The 13,053-nt window shown below is 32.0% G+C and overlaps 1 protein-coding gene and 1 long non-coding RNA gene across 51 annotated transcripts in view; one reads left to right on the forward strand and one right to left on the reverse strand.

The window, feature by feature from the left end:
- Nucleotides 1–3,825, reverse strand: part of LOC141457397 (uncharacterized) — a 45,723-nt gene extending 41,898 nt beyond the window's left edge. Inside the window, exon 1 of the long non-coding RNA XR_012460371.1 lies at nt 3,642–3,825. This is a non-coding gene — a long non-coding RNA (uncharacterized lncRNA). The remainder of the gene's footprint in view (nt 1–3,641) is intronic.
- Nucleotides 1–13,053, forward strand: part of bt (projectin protein bent) — a 227,451-nt gene that overhangs the window by 128,470 nt on the left and 85,928 nt on the right. For all 50 annotated transcript variants that reach the window (XM_074134324.1, XM_074134274.1, XM_074134273.1 and 47 more), the window contains 7 exons: nt 59–340; nt 694–993; nt 8,615–8,750; nt 10,458–10,624; nt 10,752–10,884; nt 11,896–12,076; nt 12,815–12,959. In XM_074134324.1, coding sequence (XP_073990425.1) covers nt 59–340; nt 694–993; nt 8,615–8,750; nt 10,458–10,624; nt 10,752–10,884; nt 11,896–12,076; nt 12,815–12,959 — 1,344 coding nt within the window. The remainder of the gene's footprint in view (nt 1–58; nt 341–693; nt 994–8,614; nt 8,751–10,457; nt 10,625–10,751; nt 10,885–11,895; nt 12,077–12,814; nt 12,960–13,053) is intronic.

Below are 13,053 nucleotides of genomic sequence, written 5' to 3' on the forward strand. Positions count from 1 at the left end.
ACTTATCTACAAATATTTTTTTTTATGAATATGTTTTTTTTTTCAATTATTCTTTCAGTGGCACCTAAGATTGATCGTCGCAATTTGACTGCCATTACCGTTCATGAAGGGGAACCAATCATGCTGTTAGTAAAAGTAAGCGGCGAACCTCCTCCAGACATAATCTGGTCAAAAGCCAACAAGAGCGTCACATCTACATCTACTCGGCAGATTGACGTAACGCCAAACTGCACTAAATTCGTGATACAGGCTACTGAAAGAAAAGACACAGGAATCTACAAAATACATGCTTCCAACAAGTATGGTGTGGATGATGCAGAAGTTGAAATCACAGTTATAAGTAAGTTTCTCATGAATTATGAATATTTTAATAGTTAGCTGACGCTAGAAAGCGTTATCCTCTTGATTGGTAACGGTACGAAAAAACAACTTTGAGACCGCTTAAATTCGAATAATGTCACAATTTTTGCACTATCGTGGGGCATTTGCGCGATGAAACCTAATTACAATAATAACCTAATAACAGTAGACAATAAATACGCAACCAAATAGTGAAAACTATAAATATACGAAAAAGTAGTGTCAGTGATTCCAAGTAAATTATTTCTCCTAATAAATAGACAAAATCTTGCGTTTAATTTTGGACTTTTTCTGAACTGTAGGCGTATCGTCGTATGTTTTTGTTTTTTTCAGGTAAACCTGGTCCACCAGAAGGTCCTCTAGAAGTGAGTGACATACACAAAGAAGGCTGTACACTGAAATGGAAGAAACCGAAGGACGATGGTGGAGAACCAGTTGAGGGCTATGTAGTGGAGAAATATGACCCTGAAGCAGGAGTCTGGTTGCCAGTAGGTCGATGTAAGAGTCCTGAAATGGACGTAACGGGATTGACACCAGGACATGAGTATCACTTCAGGGTTAAAGCAGTTAACAAAGAAGGCGAATCCGAACCCTTGCAGACTTATTCATCTATTGTTGCTAAGGATCCCTTTGGTATGTAATTTGTTCATTTGAATAGAAAGAAAAAAAAATTAACAAAGTAACAAATATTTTGAATTTACTACTTTATCAGAAAATTGATTTTCAGAACCCACTAACACTAATTGCACAACATTCTCTCTTCATTATTTATTTACTTACTTAGTCAAACTCATCTCCTATTAACGCATGAAATATTCATGATTAAAGGAAATGGAAATAAAAATCAACTGATGTTTAAAGAAGCTAAAACTAATTATATTTAACAGATGTAACAATCTTTTGCATTGTTCCATTCAAGCCATGGGATCGAGCTGTGGGGAGCCACACCTGATGCTTCTATAATATTCAAACTACACAAAAAAGCAAATTACTTTACTTTTTTAAGTTTATGTTGAGCGTCTATCCATGAGGAAATGTCGTCTGCGTACAGCAACATTATTAATTCTTTAGCAACTTTCATATTCACGCTCTGTATGCCGTTAAGCTCGAAAAACTCCTTTGTATCACTCAAAAACAATGAGAACAATAGCGGACTGAGTATCTTCCCCTGAAGTACTCCTTTATAGATTTTTATTTCGTTTGACTTTAGATCTCCCTCTACTACCCTCATTACTGCACCATCGTAGAGCTTCTTAACAATTCTAATAAATTTTGCACTGACGCCTATCTGTAATAATTTAAGCCATAACTTTCCATGACAAACAGAGTCAAATGCTCTACGAAAATCGATAAAAATTCCAAACAACCTCCTTCTTTCTAACCGCAGCTGTATATTAATAACGGAACTCAATATAAAGATCCCATCACGACATCCTTTTCCTCTCCGAAATCCTAGCTGCTCTTCAGGCACTACATTGTGTTTTTCCGCCTACCCAGCCAATCTCGTGTTAAGTAAGTATGTAAAAATTTTAACTATTGTATTAACCAAAGATATAGGCCTATAGTTTAACGGGTTAGCCGGATCACCCTTCTTATATAACATCTTAGTATTTACTTTGCTCCATTGTGGAGGGATAACTTCCTTATTCCAAATGTTATTAAACATATTTAACAAATAATGCACCCTAGCAGGGGGAAGGTGTTTATAAAGCTCATTTTTTATTAAATCCGGGCCCGGGGCTTTTTTTTTCTTTTGCCATACCAATACTATAATGAAGTTCCTCAAGAGTAAAATCTGAATCCATCTCGGGGCAATAGACTCCAAAGAAATGGACATCATCAAACACATACGCAGGGAATAATTTATTATAAAAATCTTCCCAGATCTTCTTATGTTACTTAGAATATTTTTAGGTTGTTTTTTGCTTTCGAAAATTTCGTACTGCCTGCCAGAAATCGCTTGAATTTTTAGAGGAACTGAAAACAGTTTGTATCTGTTTAAAATAGTTACTTTTCGCTATGCGCACAGTAAGTTTATAATTATTTTTTGCCGACAAGTACGATTTAATAGAATCTTCCCGAAATAAACTCTTTTTACAGTCTTTATACCGCTTATTAACCAAATTTTTGGCTCTTCTTCATTCGCAAGTAAACCATTTTTTATTTTGAATCTGGTTTTTCCATTCTTTATATTTTACAATTATACCGGTGTTACGAGCTATATTTTGCAATGTGTTACAGAAATTATCACTCAAATACTCAACTGAGGAGCTATTAAAATATACCTACAGAACTGTCCAGTTTGTGAGAGAAATGTAACAACTTATTCTGATCTACTTTAATTATTTCCCAATAGCTACTTGTAACATTATCAGCGCGTACCCCACTGCTATTATCCGAATCAATCCGTTCTACTTGTATTTTTAATTTGCAAAGTAGGTGATCAGAAAAAGAATTTATTGGCACAACATCAAAATGACGGCAAGACTCCAATGCAAGGCAATCTATCCATACCAAATCTATTACACTTCTCCTCTGCGGCCCAATAAATGTACAATTTCCCGGACAGTCACTATATGTTCTGCCATTACAAACAAACATACCGTTACCTTCCAGTGCTTCACACAACTTGAATCCCCTGGTATTCACCCCTCTATCCAATGATTCCCTCTTTCCATTAAAACTTGAACCAAAGAATATATCATCTTCCAATGTGTTCAATTCCCCTATCCTAGCATTAAAGTCGCCTCCCAATACAATACCAACTTCTCCATACAGTTGTCTTTAATCAAAACGGGATTAACGTCATTTTTCACAGTTTTTTATGTAGTTTTCATAATCATTGTCAAAACCAGTGGTCCTTATGAAACCCTAAACCGGTTTTTAGCCGTAACTCCGCCAAACATAAAGATACAGCATCGTGGGTAAAAAATTTGAAAACTAGACCGAAAAAAACATATAGTTTACTTCATGGGCTTTTTCGAAATTCCTCTTTCCTAAAAAGTTATTAGCGATTGGTGCGTTTTAAATGGATCACCCTGTATATCATATTCAGTTAAATAAAATGGAATTTTGAAGTTATCAGTACTCAACCATCTTTCACACATACAAATTATATCTAATTCATGTAACTTATTTATTTCGGTAGCGTCCATGTTGAAAAGAGTACCCATACCTCCAACATTCCAATATAATATTCCTATATTTATAAAAGTATATTCGAATTCATAAAAACAATTATTTATTAATTCATTCCCATCTTTAAAATTAACAGAATTCACCTTATTTGAAACTTCGATTTGATCGCCGTTGTCTTCATAAGTCACCAGGTTTCCCTCCAAAGTCACCATTTTACGAAAAAAATAACTAATTATTTATTTAAAATTATTATATGAATCACAAGTCGGTTGTTATCTTACGAGCAACGTGCAGTGTAGTATATTGATTTAGCATCAATGCAGTAGAGTGACCTTGAGAATTACGAATTGCCCCATTCGACTTGTCTCTTCAGTTACTAACAATCCCCACTAAATAAGAACCAGCTTATCACTATTTAAAAACACAAAACGCTTGCAAAATTACCAAATAATTCTGACGTAATTCACCTCATTAAAGTCGCTAAATTAAAACAAAAATTTAATAAGTCAGAGGGAAAACTAACTTTTCATCACATCACCGAAAAATTAAACAATATTTGGGCGATTAACCCATACAAATTTAGTATAAATCGGAGAGACTGTACAGTACATGTGTATAGTATCGCGAACAAGGCTCAACTCCCTTTTACCTTTATATGGAAACTACTATTCTCTATAATTGTGTAAATTGTAGAAAAAATTTATCGACCAGAAAACGAGATATATAGGATTAAAGTTTCTTTCCGTTCTATAAAGCGAAAAGTCTAACTTCAATTATCTCGAAAACTAATCCTTAGATTTTCTTTATATTTTACCTCTATATGGAGACTACTATTGTCTATAACAGTGTAATTTTTGGTAAAAAATCTATCGAGCAGAAAACGAGATATTTTTAGGGTTAAAATTTCTTTCCGTTCTATAAGGTGAAAAATTTAACATCATATATCTTGAACACTACTCGATAGAATTTATTATTATTTCACCTGTATATGGAGACTACTATTGTCTATAATTGTGTAAATTTTAGTAAAAATCAATCAAGCAGAAAAATAAAAATTTAGGGTTAAAGTTTGTTTCCGTTCTATTAAGTGAAAACTTTAAATTCAAATATCTCGAAATCTAATCGATAGATATTGTTTATATTTTACCTATATATAGAGACTACTACTGTCTATAGTTGTGTAAATTTCAGTAAAAATCTATCGAGCAGAAATCAAGACATTTAGGGTTAAAGTTTGTTTCCGTTCTATTAGGTGAAAACTTTAACTTCAAATATCTCGAAATCTAATCGATAGATATTGTTTATATTTTACCAATATATAGAGACTACTACTGTCTATAGTTGTGTAAATTTCAGTAAAAATTAATCGAGCAGTAAACGAGATATTTAGGGTTAAAATTTGTATACGTTCTATAAAGTGAAAAGTAACATCATATATCTCGAACACTACTTCATAGATATTGTTTATATTTTACCTGTATATGGAGACTACTATTGTCTATAATTGCGAAAATTTTAATAAAATCTATCGAGCAGAAAACGAGATATTTTAGGGTTAAAATTTTGTCCGTTTTATAAAGTGAAAACATTAACTTCACATATCTCGAAACGTACTTGATAGATTTTGTTAATATTATACCTGTACATGGAGACTACTATTGTCTATAATTGTGTAATTTTTAGTAAAAATCTATCGAGCAGAAAACGAGATATTTTTAGGGTTAAAATTTCTTTCCGTTCTGTAATGTGAAAACTTTAACATCATATATCTCGAACACTACTCGATAGATATTATTTATATTTTACCTGTACATGGAGACTACTATTGTCTATAATTGTGTAATTTTTAGTAAAAATCTATCGAGCAAAAAACGAGATATCACAAAAACTACTCGATAGATTTTGTTTATATTTTACCTGTACATAGAGAATACTATTGTCTATAGTTGTGTAAATTTCAGTAAAAATTATTCGAGCAGAAAACGAGATATTTTTAAGGTTAAAATTTGTGTACGTTCTATAAAGTGAAAAGTTTAACATCAGATATCACGAAAACTACTCGATAGATTTTGTTTATATTTTACCTGTATATGGAGATTACTATTGTCTATAATTGTGTAATTTTTAATAAAAATCAATCGAACAGAAAACGAGATGGTTAGGGTTAACTTTTGTTTCCATTCTATAACGTGAAAAATTTAACTTCAAATATCTCGAATAGTACTTGTTAGATTTTGTTTATTTTTACCTATACATAGAGAATACTATTGTCTATAATTGTGTGAATTTTAATAAAAATTAATCTAGCAGAAAACGAGATATTTTGAGTTAAATTTTGTTTCTGTTCTGTAAAGTGAAATATTTCACTTCAAATATCACGAAAACTACTCGATAGATTTTGTTTATATTTTACCCGTATATGGAGACTACTATTGTCTATAATTGTGTAATTTTTAGTAAACATCTATCGAGCAGAAAACGAGATATTTTTAGGGTTAAAATTTCTTTCCGTTTTATTAAGGAAAATTTCAACTTCAAATATCACGAAATCTACTTCATAGATATTGTTTATATTTTACCCGTATATGGAGACTACTATTGTCTATAATTGTGTAATTTATAGTAAACATCTATCGAGCAGAAAACGAGATATTTTTAGGGTTAAAATTATTAGTTATTAATAATTAATAATTATTAATTATTATTAGTTATTCCGTTTTATAAAGTGAAAACTTTAACTTCACATATCTCGAAACATACTTGATAGATTTTGTGAATATTTTACCTGTACATGGAGACTACTATTGTCTATAATTGCGAAAATTTATGTAAAAATCTATCGAGCAGAAAACGAGATATTTTTAGGTTTAAAATTTCTTTCCCTTTTATTAAGTGAAAATTTCAACTTCGAATATCACGAAATCTACTTCATAGATATTGTTTATATTTTACGTGTATATGGAGACTACTATTGTCTATAATTGTGTAATTTATATTAAAAATCTATCAAGCAGAAAACGAGATATTTAGGGTTAAAATTTGTATACGTTCTATAAAGTGAAAAGTTTAACTTCATCTATCTCGAACACTACTCGATAGATATTATTTATATTTTATCTGTATATGGAGACTACTATTGTCTATAATTGTCTAATGTTTCGTAAAAATCTATCGAGCAGAAAACGAGATATTTAGGGTTAAAATTTGTATACGTTCTATAAAGTGAAAAGTTCAACTTCAGATATCACGAAAACTACTCGATAGATTTTGTTTATATTTTACCTGTATATAGAGACTACTATTGTCTAAAATTATGTAAATTTTAATAAAAATTAATCGAGCAGAAAACGAGATATTTAGGGCTAAAATTTGTATCTGTTCTATAAAGTGAAAAGTTCAACTTCAGATATCATGAAAACTACTCGATAGATTTTGTTTATATTTTACCTGTATATGGAGACTACTATTGTCTATAATTGTGTAATTTATAGTAAAACTCTATCGAGCAGAAAACGAGATATTTAGGGTTAAAGTTTTTTTCCGTAGTATAAAGTGAAAAGTTTAACTTCAAATATCTCGAAAACTACTCGTTAGATTTTGTTTATATTTTACCTGTACATGGAGACTACTTTTGTCTATAATTGTGTAAATTTTATTAAAAATCTATTGAGCAGAAAACGAGAAATTTAGGGTTAAAATTTGTTTCCGTTCTATAAAGTGATAACTTTAACATCATATATCTTGAAATATACTAGATAGATTTTGTTTATATTTTACCTGTACATGGAGACTACTATTGTCTATAATTTTTTAAATTTTAGTAAAAATCTATCGAGCAGAAAGCGACATATTTAGGGTTAAACTTTGTTTCTTTTCCATAATTTGAATACTTTAATTTCACATACGTATTTCGAAAACTATTCGATAGATTTTGTTTATGCTGTATATTTACATTTATTTGTTTACCTGTATATTTTTTTATTTTATTCACTGCCAAAATACAAAACTGCACAACAGTGGAGCTCGACGCACCATAAATCATACCTTGAGCAATACATTTTAATTAATACGAATTCTTTAAAAGAAATTATTAAAACTATCTACTTTAACATTAAAATGTTTAAATATTTAAAGTAGCTAATAAACAAATCTATAAAGCGGAATAAAAAAAACATGTACAAATAAATACAAAACAAGCATTTCACAAATATATTATTAATAATCAATTTGTAAAAAACAATAAAATCCCTCAAAAAAGGGTGGAAAAATACCAAATATACAAATACCAATACTACAGAGCCAGCCCATCATTTACAACAGCAATTCTAATTTCTTTTCTCTATTAAGCTTATTAAGTATATTAAGTTTATGTTGAGCGTCTATCCATGAGGAAGCCAAAACAACAATGTCGTCTGCGTACAGCAACATTATTAATTCTTTAGCAACTTTCATATTCACGCTCTGTATGCCGTTAAGCTCGGAAAACTCCTTAATATCACTCAAAAACAATAAGAACAATAGCGGACTGAGTATCTTCCCCTGAAATACTCCTTTAGAGATTTTTATTTCGTTTGACTTTAGATCTCCCTCTACTACCCTCATTGCTGCTCCATCGTAGAGCTTTTTAACAATTTTAGTAAATATCCTTTTGTTAATGTATTAGGTAATGCATTGTTGGAAGTATGTTGGTGCCTTTACATATGCGAGGCATCTCCTTCTTCGTATGTAGGACAGAATAATCCGGTTTTCCATTTTAAAGAAATTACTGAATCTTTCCATATTTTCATTAAACTATCTTGCAGCTTTTTATCTTATCTTGCAGCTTAGGTCTACCTGTTTTTAGCATCGCTGTTTGCAGGCCACCTGGCGCTTTATTACCTTTCATCTGCACGATGGCGTGGTAGTTCCACGTCTTCTTCTGCATTACCTCTATATTTAAATGCTGCTATAATTTTACTATCTCCGGGTATATTTTTATTGAAATGTTCTACCCACCTAACATTCCAGTTTTCTCACCGGAAGCGATTTATACTCTACGGCTTGGTACAGTCCTTTAAAAAGATTCTAGTCTTTGAAGTTGCTGTTTCCGCACTAATCCCTTTGTATTAATTTTTAGTTGTACCTAGTGAACCTGGAGCACCTAATCCCGTGGACTGGAATCAAAACCAAGTTGATCTTGTATGGCAGGAACCTCTCTCAGACGGTGGTTCACCCATCACTGGATACATCATTGAAAAGAAAGATAAATACAGGTAAGTTATAAATTTACATACATACTGCTATTTCGCTTTAATTTGTATTTATGTTTTGACTTTGCGGCAGACGAGTTTCCATCTGTTTGTTGTAGAAAACGTATATCTCAAAGTAGAAGAAACTCTGCAAGAGAACCTTTTGTTCTGTCTAAATTACTTCAGATTAGGTACAAAATCTGGTCTGTAATTTCTCTAATCATTCACTCGTGCTCATCTTCTTATCACTTTACAGCTAGGTTTTTTCTCCAGAAGACCATTTAGCGAGACGATTTTTTTTTATCCGGGCTGCCACAGCTTTATGACGTTTCCTGGTGTAAACACCATATCAAAGATCGAGATCGCTCATCAGGAAACGGTCACTGAAAGAGTGCCACGTATCTGTTAATGGTACGAACAAAAATTACAATGAGTGTTACAATACTTATGGAAGCTGTACTTTGTGATGGAAATAAAAAAATTCCACTGATCAGCTTTGGAACCCTTTTGTAATTAAAACTGTCCGGTTGGACAGTTGTATAAGGGTTGATCGTCAAAAACTGCACGAAAAAGCGTAACGTTGAAAAACACCCAACTTTGACAATTTTTTCTCTTTTACTATAAAAGATCAAATTCCCGAATTTTCTTTAAATTATAGGGCAAACACTCCTTTATAACTGTAATTTTTCTGCAACAACCCAGATCTAATAGGTTTCGAGAAAAAAGTTGCCGAAAATGAGCAAAAAAAGCTTTTTCAAAAAATGTTCTTGTTCTACTTCTTGTTCTTCTTCTTGTTACCTTTTTTGTAAACAACGTAGCGCCTAAACGCGCGAATCGATTTTCATGAATGAGGTGTCATTCGATTCGGAATTTTATGTAGATGTGCTTTTTGGGGGTCTCGACGCTGTACATCGAATGGGAGAGGAGTTAGCTTCCTTTATGTAAGGCCCCCTCCAAAATTATTATTACTAATTACTCTGTAAATCTTAGCCCGATTTAGATTCAAAATCTTTGCCTCTTTGCCTTTTAGGGAGAAGTACTGTAATCGCAGTTTATTTTTCTTGCTTCTCTTAAAAGGAAGTACTGAAATCGCAGTTTAATTTTGCTATTTACGTACAAAATTCCTATTTTATTCAAAACGCTTTCTCAAAAAATTGTTATTGAGGATGGTTTGGGGACCGCAACTATAACCATTCTTTAAAAAGATCTCTCCAGTGGTAGTTACGGTTCAGACTTAACACCTTATCAGGTTATAATGATAGAATTGCTTGTTCCAGAGTTTAAAAAAGTCTTTAAAGCAGATATGTAACTTTGCAAAATAGAAAAAAAGGAAAATCTATCCAAAATGTACAAAAATCTCCTTAACAAAAACTTACAGTTTAAAATGTTAAGTATAAGGGTTGATTAAACGCCAAAAGTTACACAAATCAGCATGTACCCAACATTTCATTAATACTTCATTGATATTATTTAAGTAATTTTACTGCATTAATTTTCATTAATATTTTTTAAGAATTCATTAGATGTCACAGACCCTTATGCTGGCCAGTTCATTCATAATATTTTTTTGTTATAATTGTGATAAATATGTATTGTAAAATAAGTTAATAAAACTAACTAATTAGATTGCGTATGTGTATCAACTTTTGTTATCTTTGATTGAACTTTTGTGTCAGTATTAGAGGAAGTTCTAGGTAAATATAGCAAATAAACTTTGTTTTTTGTACACAGTGGAATTTGGGAGAAAGCTTTGGAAACTATTGGATGTAGTCCACAAGGTCTTGTCACCGGACTTGTAGAAGGCAATGAGTATCAGTTCAGAGTGATCGCTTTGAACAAAGCTGGACAAAGCAAACCGGGAGAACCTAGTAAAACATTTATTGCCAAGCCACGATTCTGTAAGTGATGTGATCTGATAGTCTACTTAAGAACTTGATTTTGATCTGATTCCTTACCATCCTCATAATTATGTAGTTAGGTAAATATTTTTATTTAAAGTTCAAATAATATTCGTATTGTGTTTAGTGGAGCCTAGAATTGACCGAAGAAATTTGAGGGACATCACTCTATCAGTTGGTTCTGCTTTGAAATTAGATGCAAATATTTCAGGAGAACCTCCGCCAACTGTAGAGTGGAGATGTAACACCAGTCCTATAAAGTAAGTTATCTATTAAGTGATTTTTTTTTTGCTACAATGATCGATAACGCATATTGAAGAATTTTTCTTGTAATAAGCTTCATGAGTGTTTGAAGCAATATTGATATGTCTATCAAATTGATAACTAATCACTGCTTCCACCTGAACAAAGACTAATAAGCCCAGATGTCTATAACAAACAGAAGGTTGCTCGAATCATAGAATTGTATTCGTAGAACGTTAAAAAATAATTTCTTAATTTCCCTTGTGGTTACACAAGAAGATTTCACACTTTACTTGTGACCATATTTGCTCTTTGCTCGAAATAATACACCAAATGTAAAAACGTCTCAAATGAACAAAAATTAAAACGCAAAAAAGAAATACTAATCATTTATTGGTCGCGGTGCTTGCCAATGCTGCCTTTTCGATGGAAGATAACGAATTAGGTTTTGTCGCTGTTCACTAACAAATCGATCGAAGAGCGGAATGAATACAATAACTTAATTTTCCTCTGAGCATCAACCCAAGGTAGAGCCAACAAGACGATATCTCCGACAAATAGAAACAATTAAAATTCTTGAGCTTAAATTACTTTTTGGCCATGTACTCCTCCTATTTTTGAAAGAATCAATTATGTTGGAAATTTTAATACTAAACAAAGTTGAAAAATTACGGTTAAATTTTAATCATGAGTGACCGAATCAAATGTTAATTTTGTATTTACAAAAACAAAATATATGAAAATTTATTTAATTCTGACAGAGGGCAAATAAATTTTCCAATTTTCCCCAGTCTCCCTGAAAAATCCAGATGGTTCCTCTTGAATAATCTTGAATTAAGTTGAAAAAAATCCTGCTAAACATCACGACTTAATTATTAGCTATAAAAATTAGATTGAGGATACCCTAATTGAAATGACGAGCTACCTTTTTTTTTATTTATATAATTTTGTAAAAACTTTGCACTGTAACACGAACATTGCTGTTTTCTCCAGTAATAATATTGAAATTAAATGGTAACATTTTTCAGAAATACTAAAACTATCACCTTGGAAAATGTTGATTATTACACCAAACTGACAATAAGACCTGTTACGCGCAACGATTCTGGAGAATATGTCGTCACAGCTTCCAATAGTTCAGGCCGTGACCAGGTCATAATTCAAGTGACCATCACTGACAAACCTACCCCACCTCAAGGACCTCTCCAGGTAAATTTCAACACTAATGCTACCTTAATTTGTTTTGTGGTTTAGTTGCTGGGAAGCTTCAGAGATCTAGGGTGAAGTGGTCATGAGTGAGGACTTGAAAGTGGGAATAAAAACTTAAGAAATAATCATGAAACACACAATCTTAGAAAACAAACAAGTCTTTGAATAATTCGGACCTTTATTTTTCTAGAGACAAATTTTATCTTAAATTTCCGGGTAAGCCCGAAATAGCAATAATTTATTAGTCGTCATCACTCTGTTCTAAATCTCTTCAGAGCATCATTGTCTTTCATATTGTCCCTAAAGTTTTTAACCAGCCAACTTGTTGGAAGCTAAGTTCTTCTACTTTAAAATGTGTTGGACTCGTGCTCGACGAATCTCCGCATGCATGTACTTCGCTTTTTTCTTATTCATCTGCCCTGTTTTCTATCTAGCCTTTCTAGAACAATATCTTGTATATTAAGGGAACATTTATAGCATCTAAGCACCTTTACGCTAATTAGCTTTGGAAGGTTACTCCAGGAACTTCGGAATATGTATCTAACGAAATTTCATTTCCAAAGTCTAATACGTAAGCAATAGTTTGTCTTAAAAGGAAGCAAACATGTTGGTAGCTTATTATTTGAGACGAAATTTACTTGGTCGCACTTTAAATTTCTATTAGTTGTTTTCAAAACTTTGCTTTACCTTCAAAAGAAATTGGCATAGTTCCTTATTATATTAAAATGCTTTAAATAGGTGTCTGATGTTCACAAAGAAGGATGTACACTTAAGTGGAAGAGACCAAAGGACGATGGAGGCACTCCCATTGAGTATTACGCTGTGGAAAAGTACGACCCTACAAAGGGAATGTGGATTCCATGTGGACGATCTACGGAGCCATGTAAATGAATTTCTTTAATAGAATTGCTTGATGTAGGTTTTGTTGAGTGTGTTGTCTATCATTGTCTAGTTCACTTATACAATTTTTGGTTTTA

This window comes from Rhodnius prolixus, unplaced genomic scaffold (assembly GCF_049639745.1).
Source record: "Rhodnius prolixus isolate KJV_2025 unplaced genomic scaffold, Rpr scaffold_16, whole genome shotgun sequence".
NCBI classification, from domain to species: Eukaryota; Metazoa; Arthropoda; class Insecta; order Hemiptera; family Reduviidae; genus Rhodnius; species Rhodnius prolixus.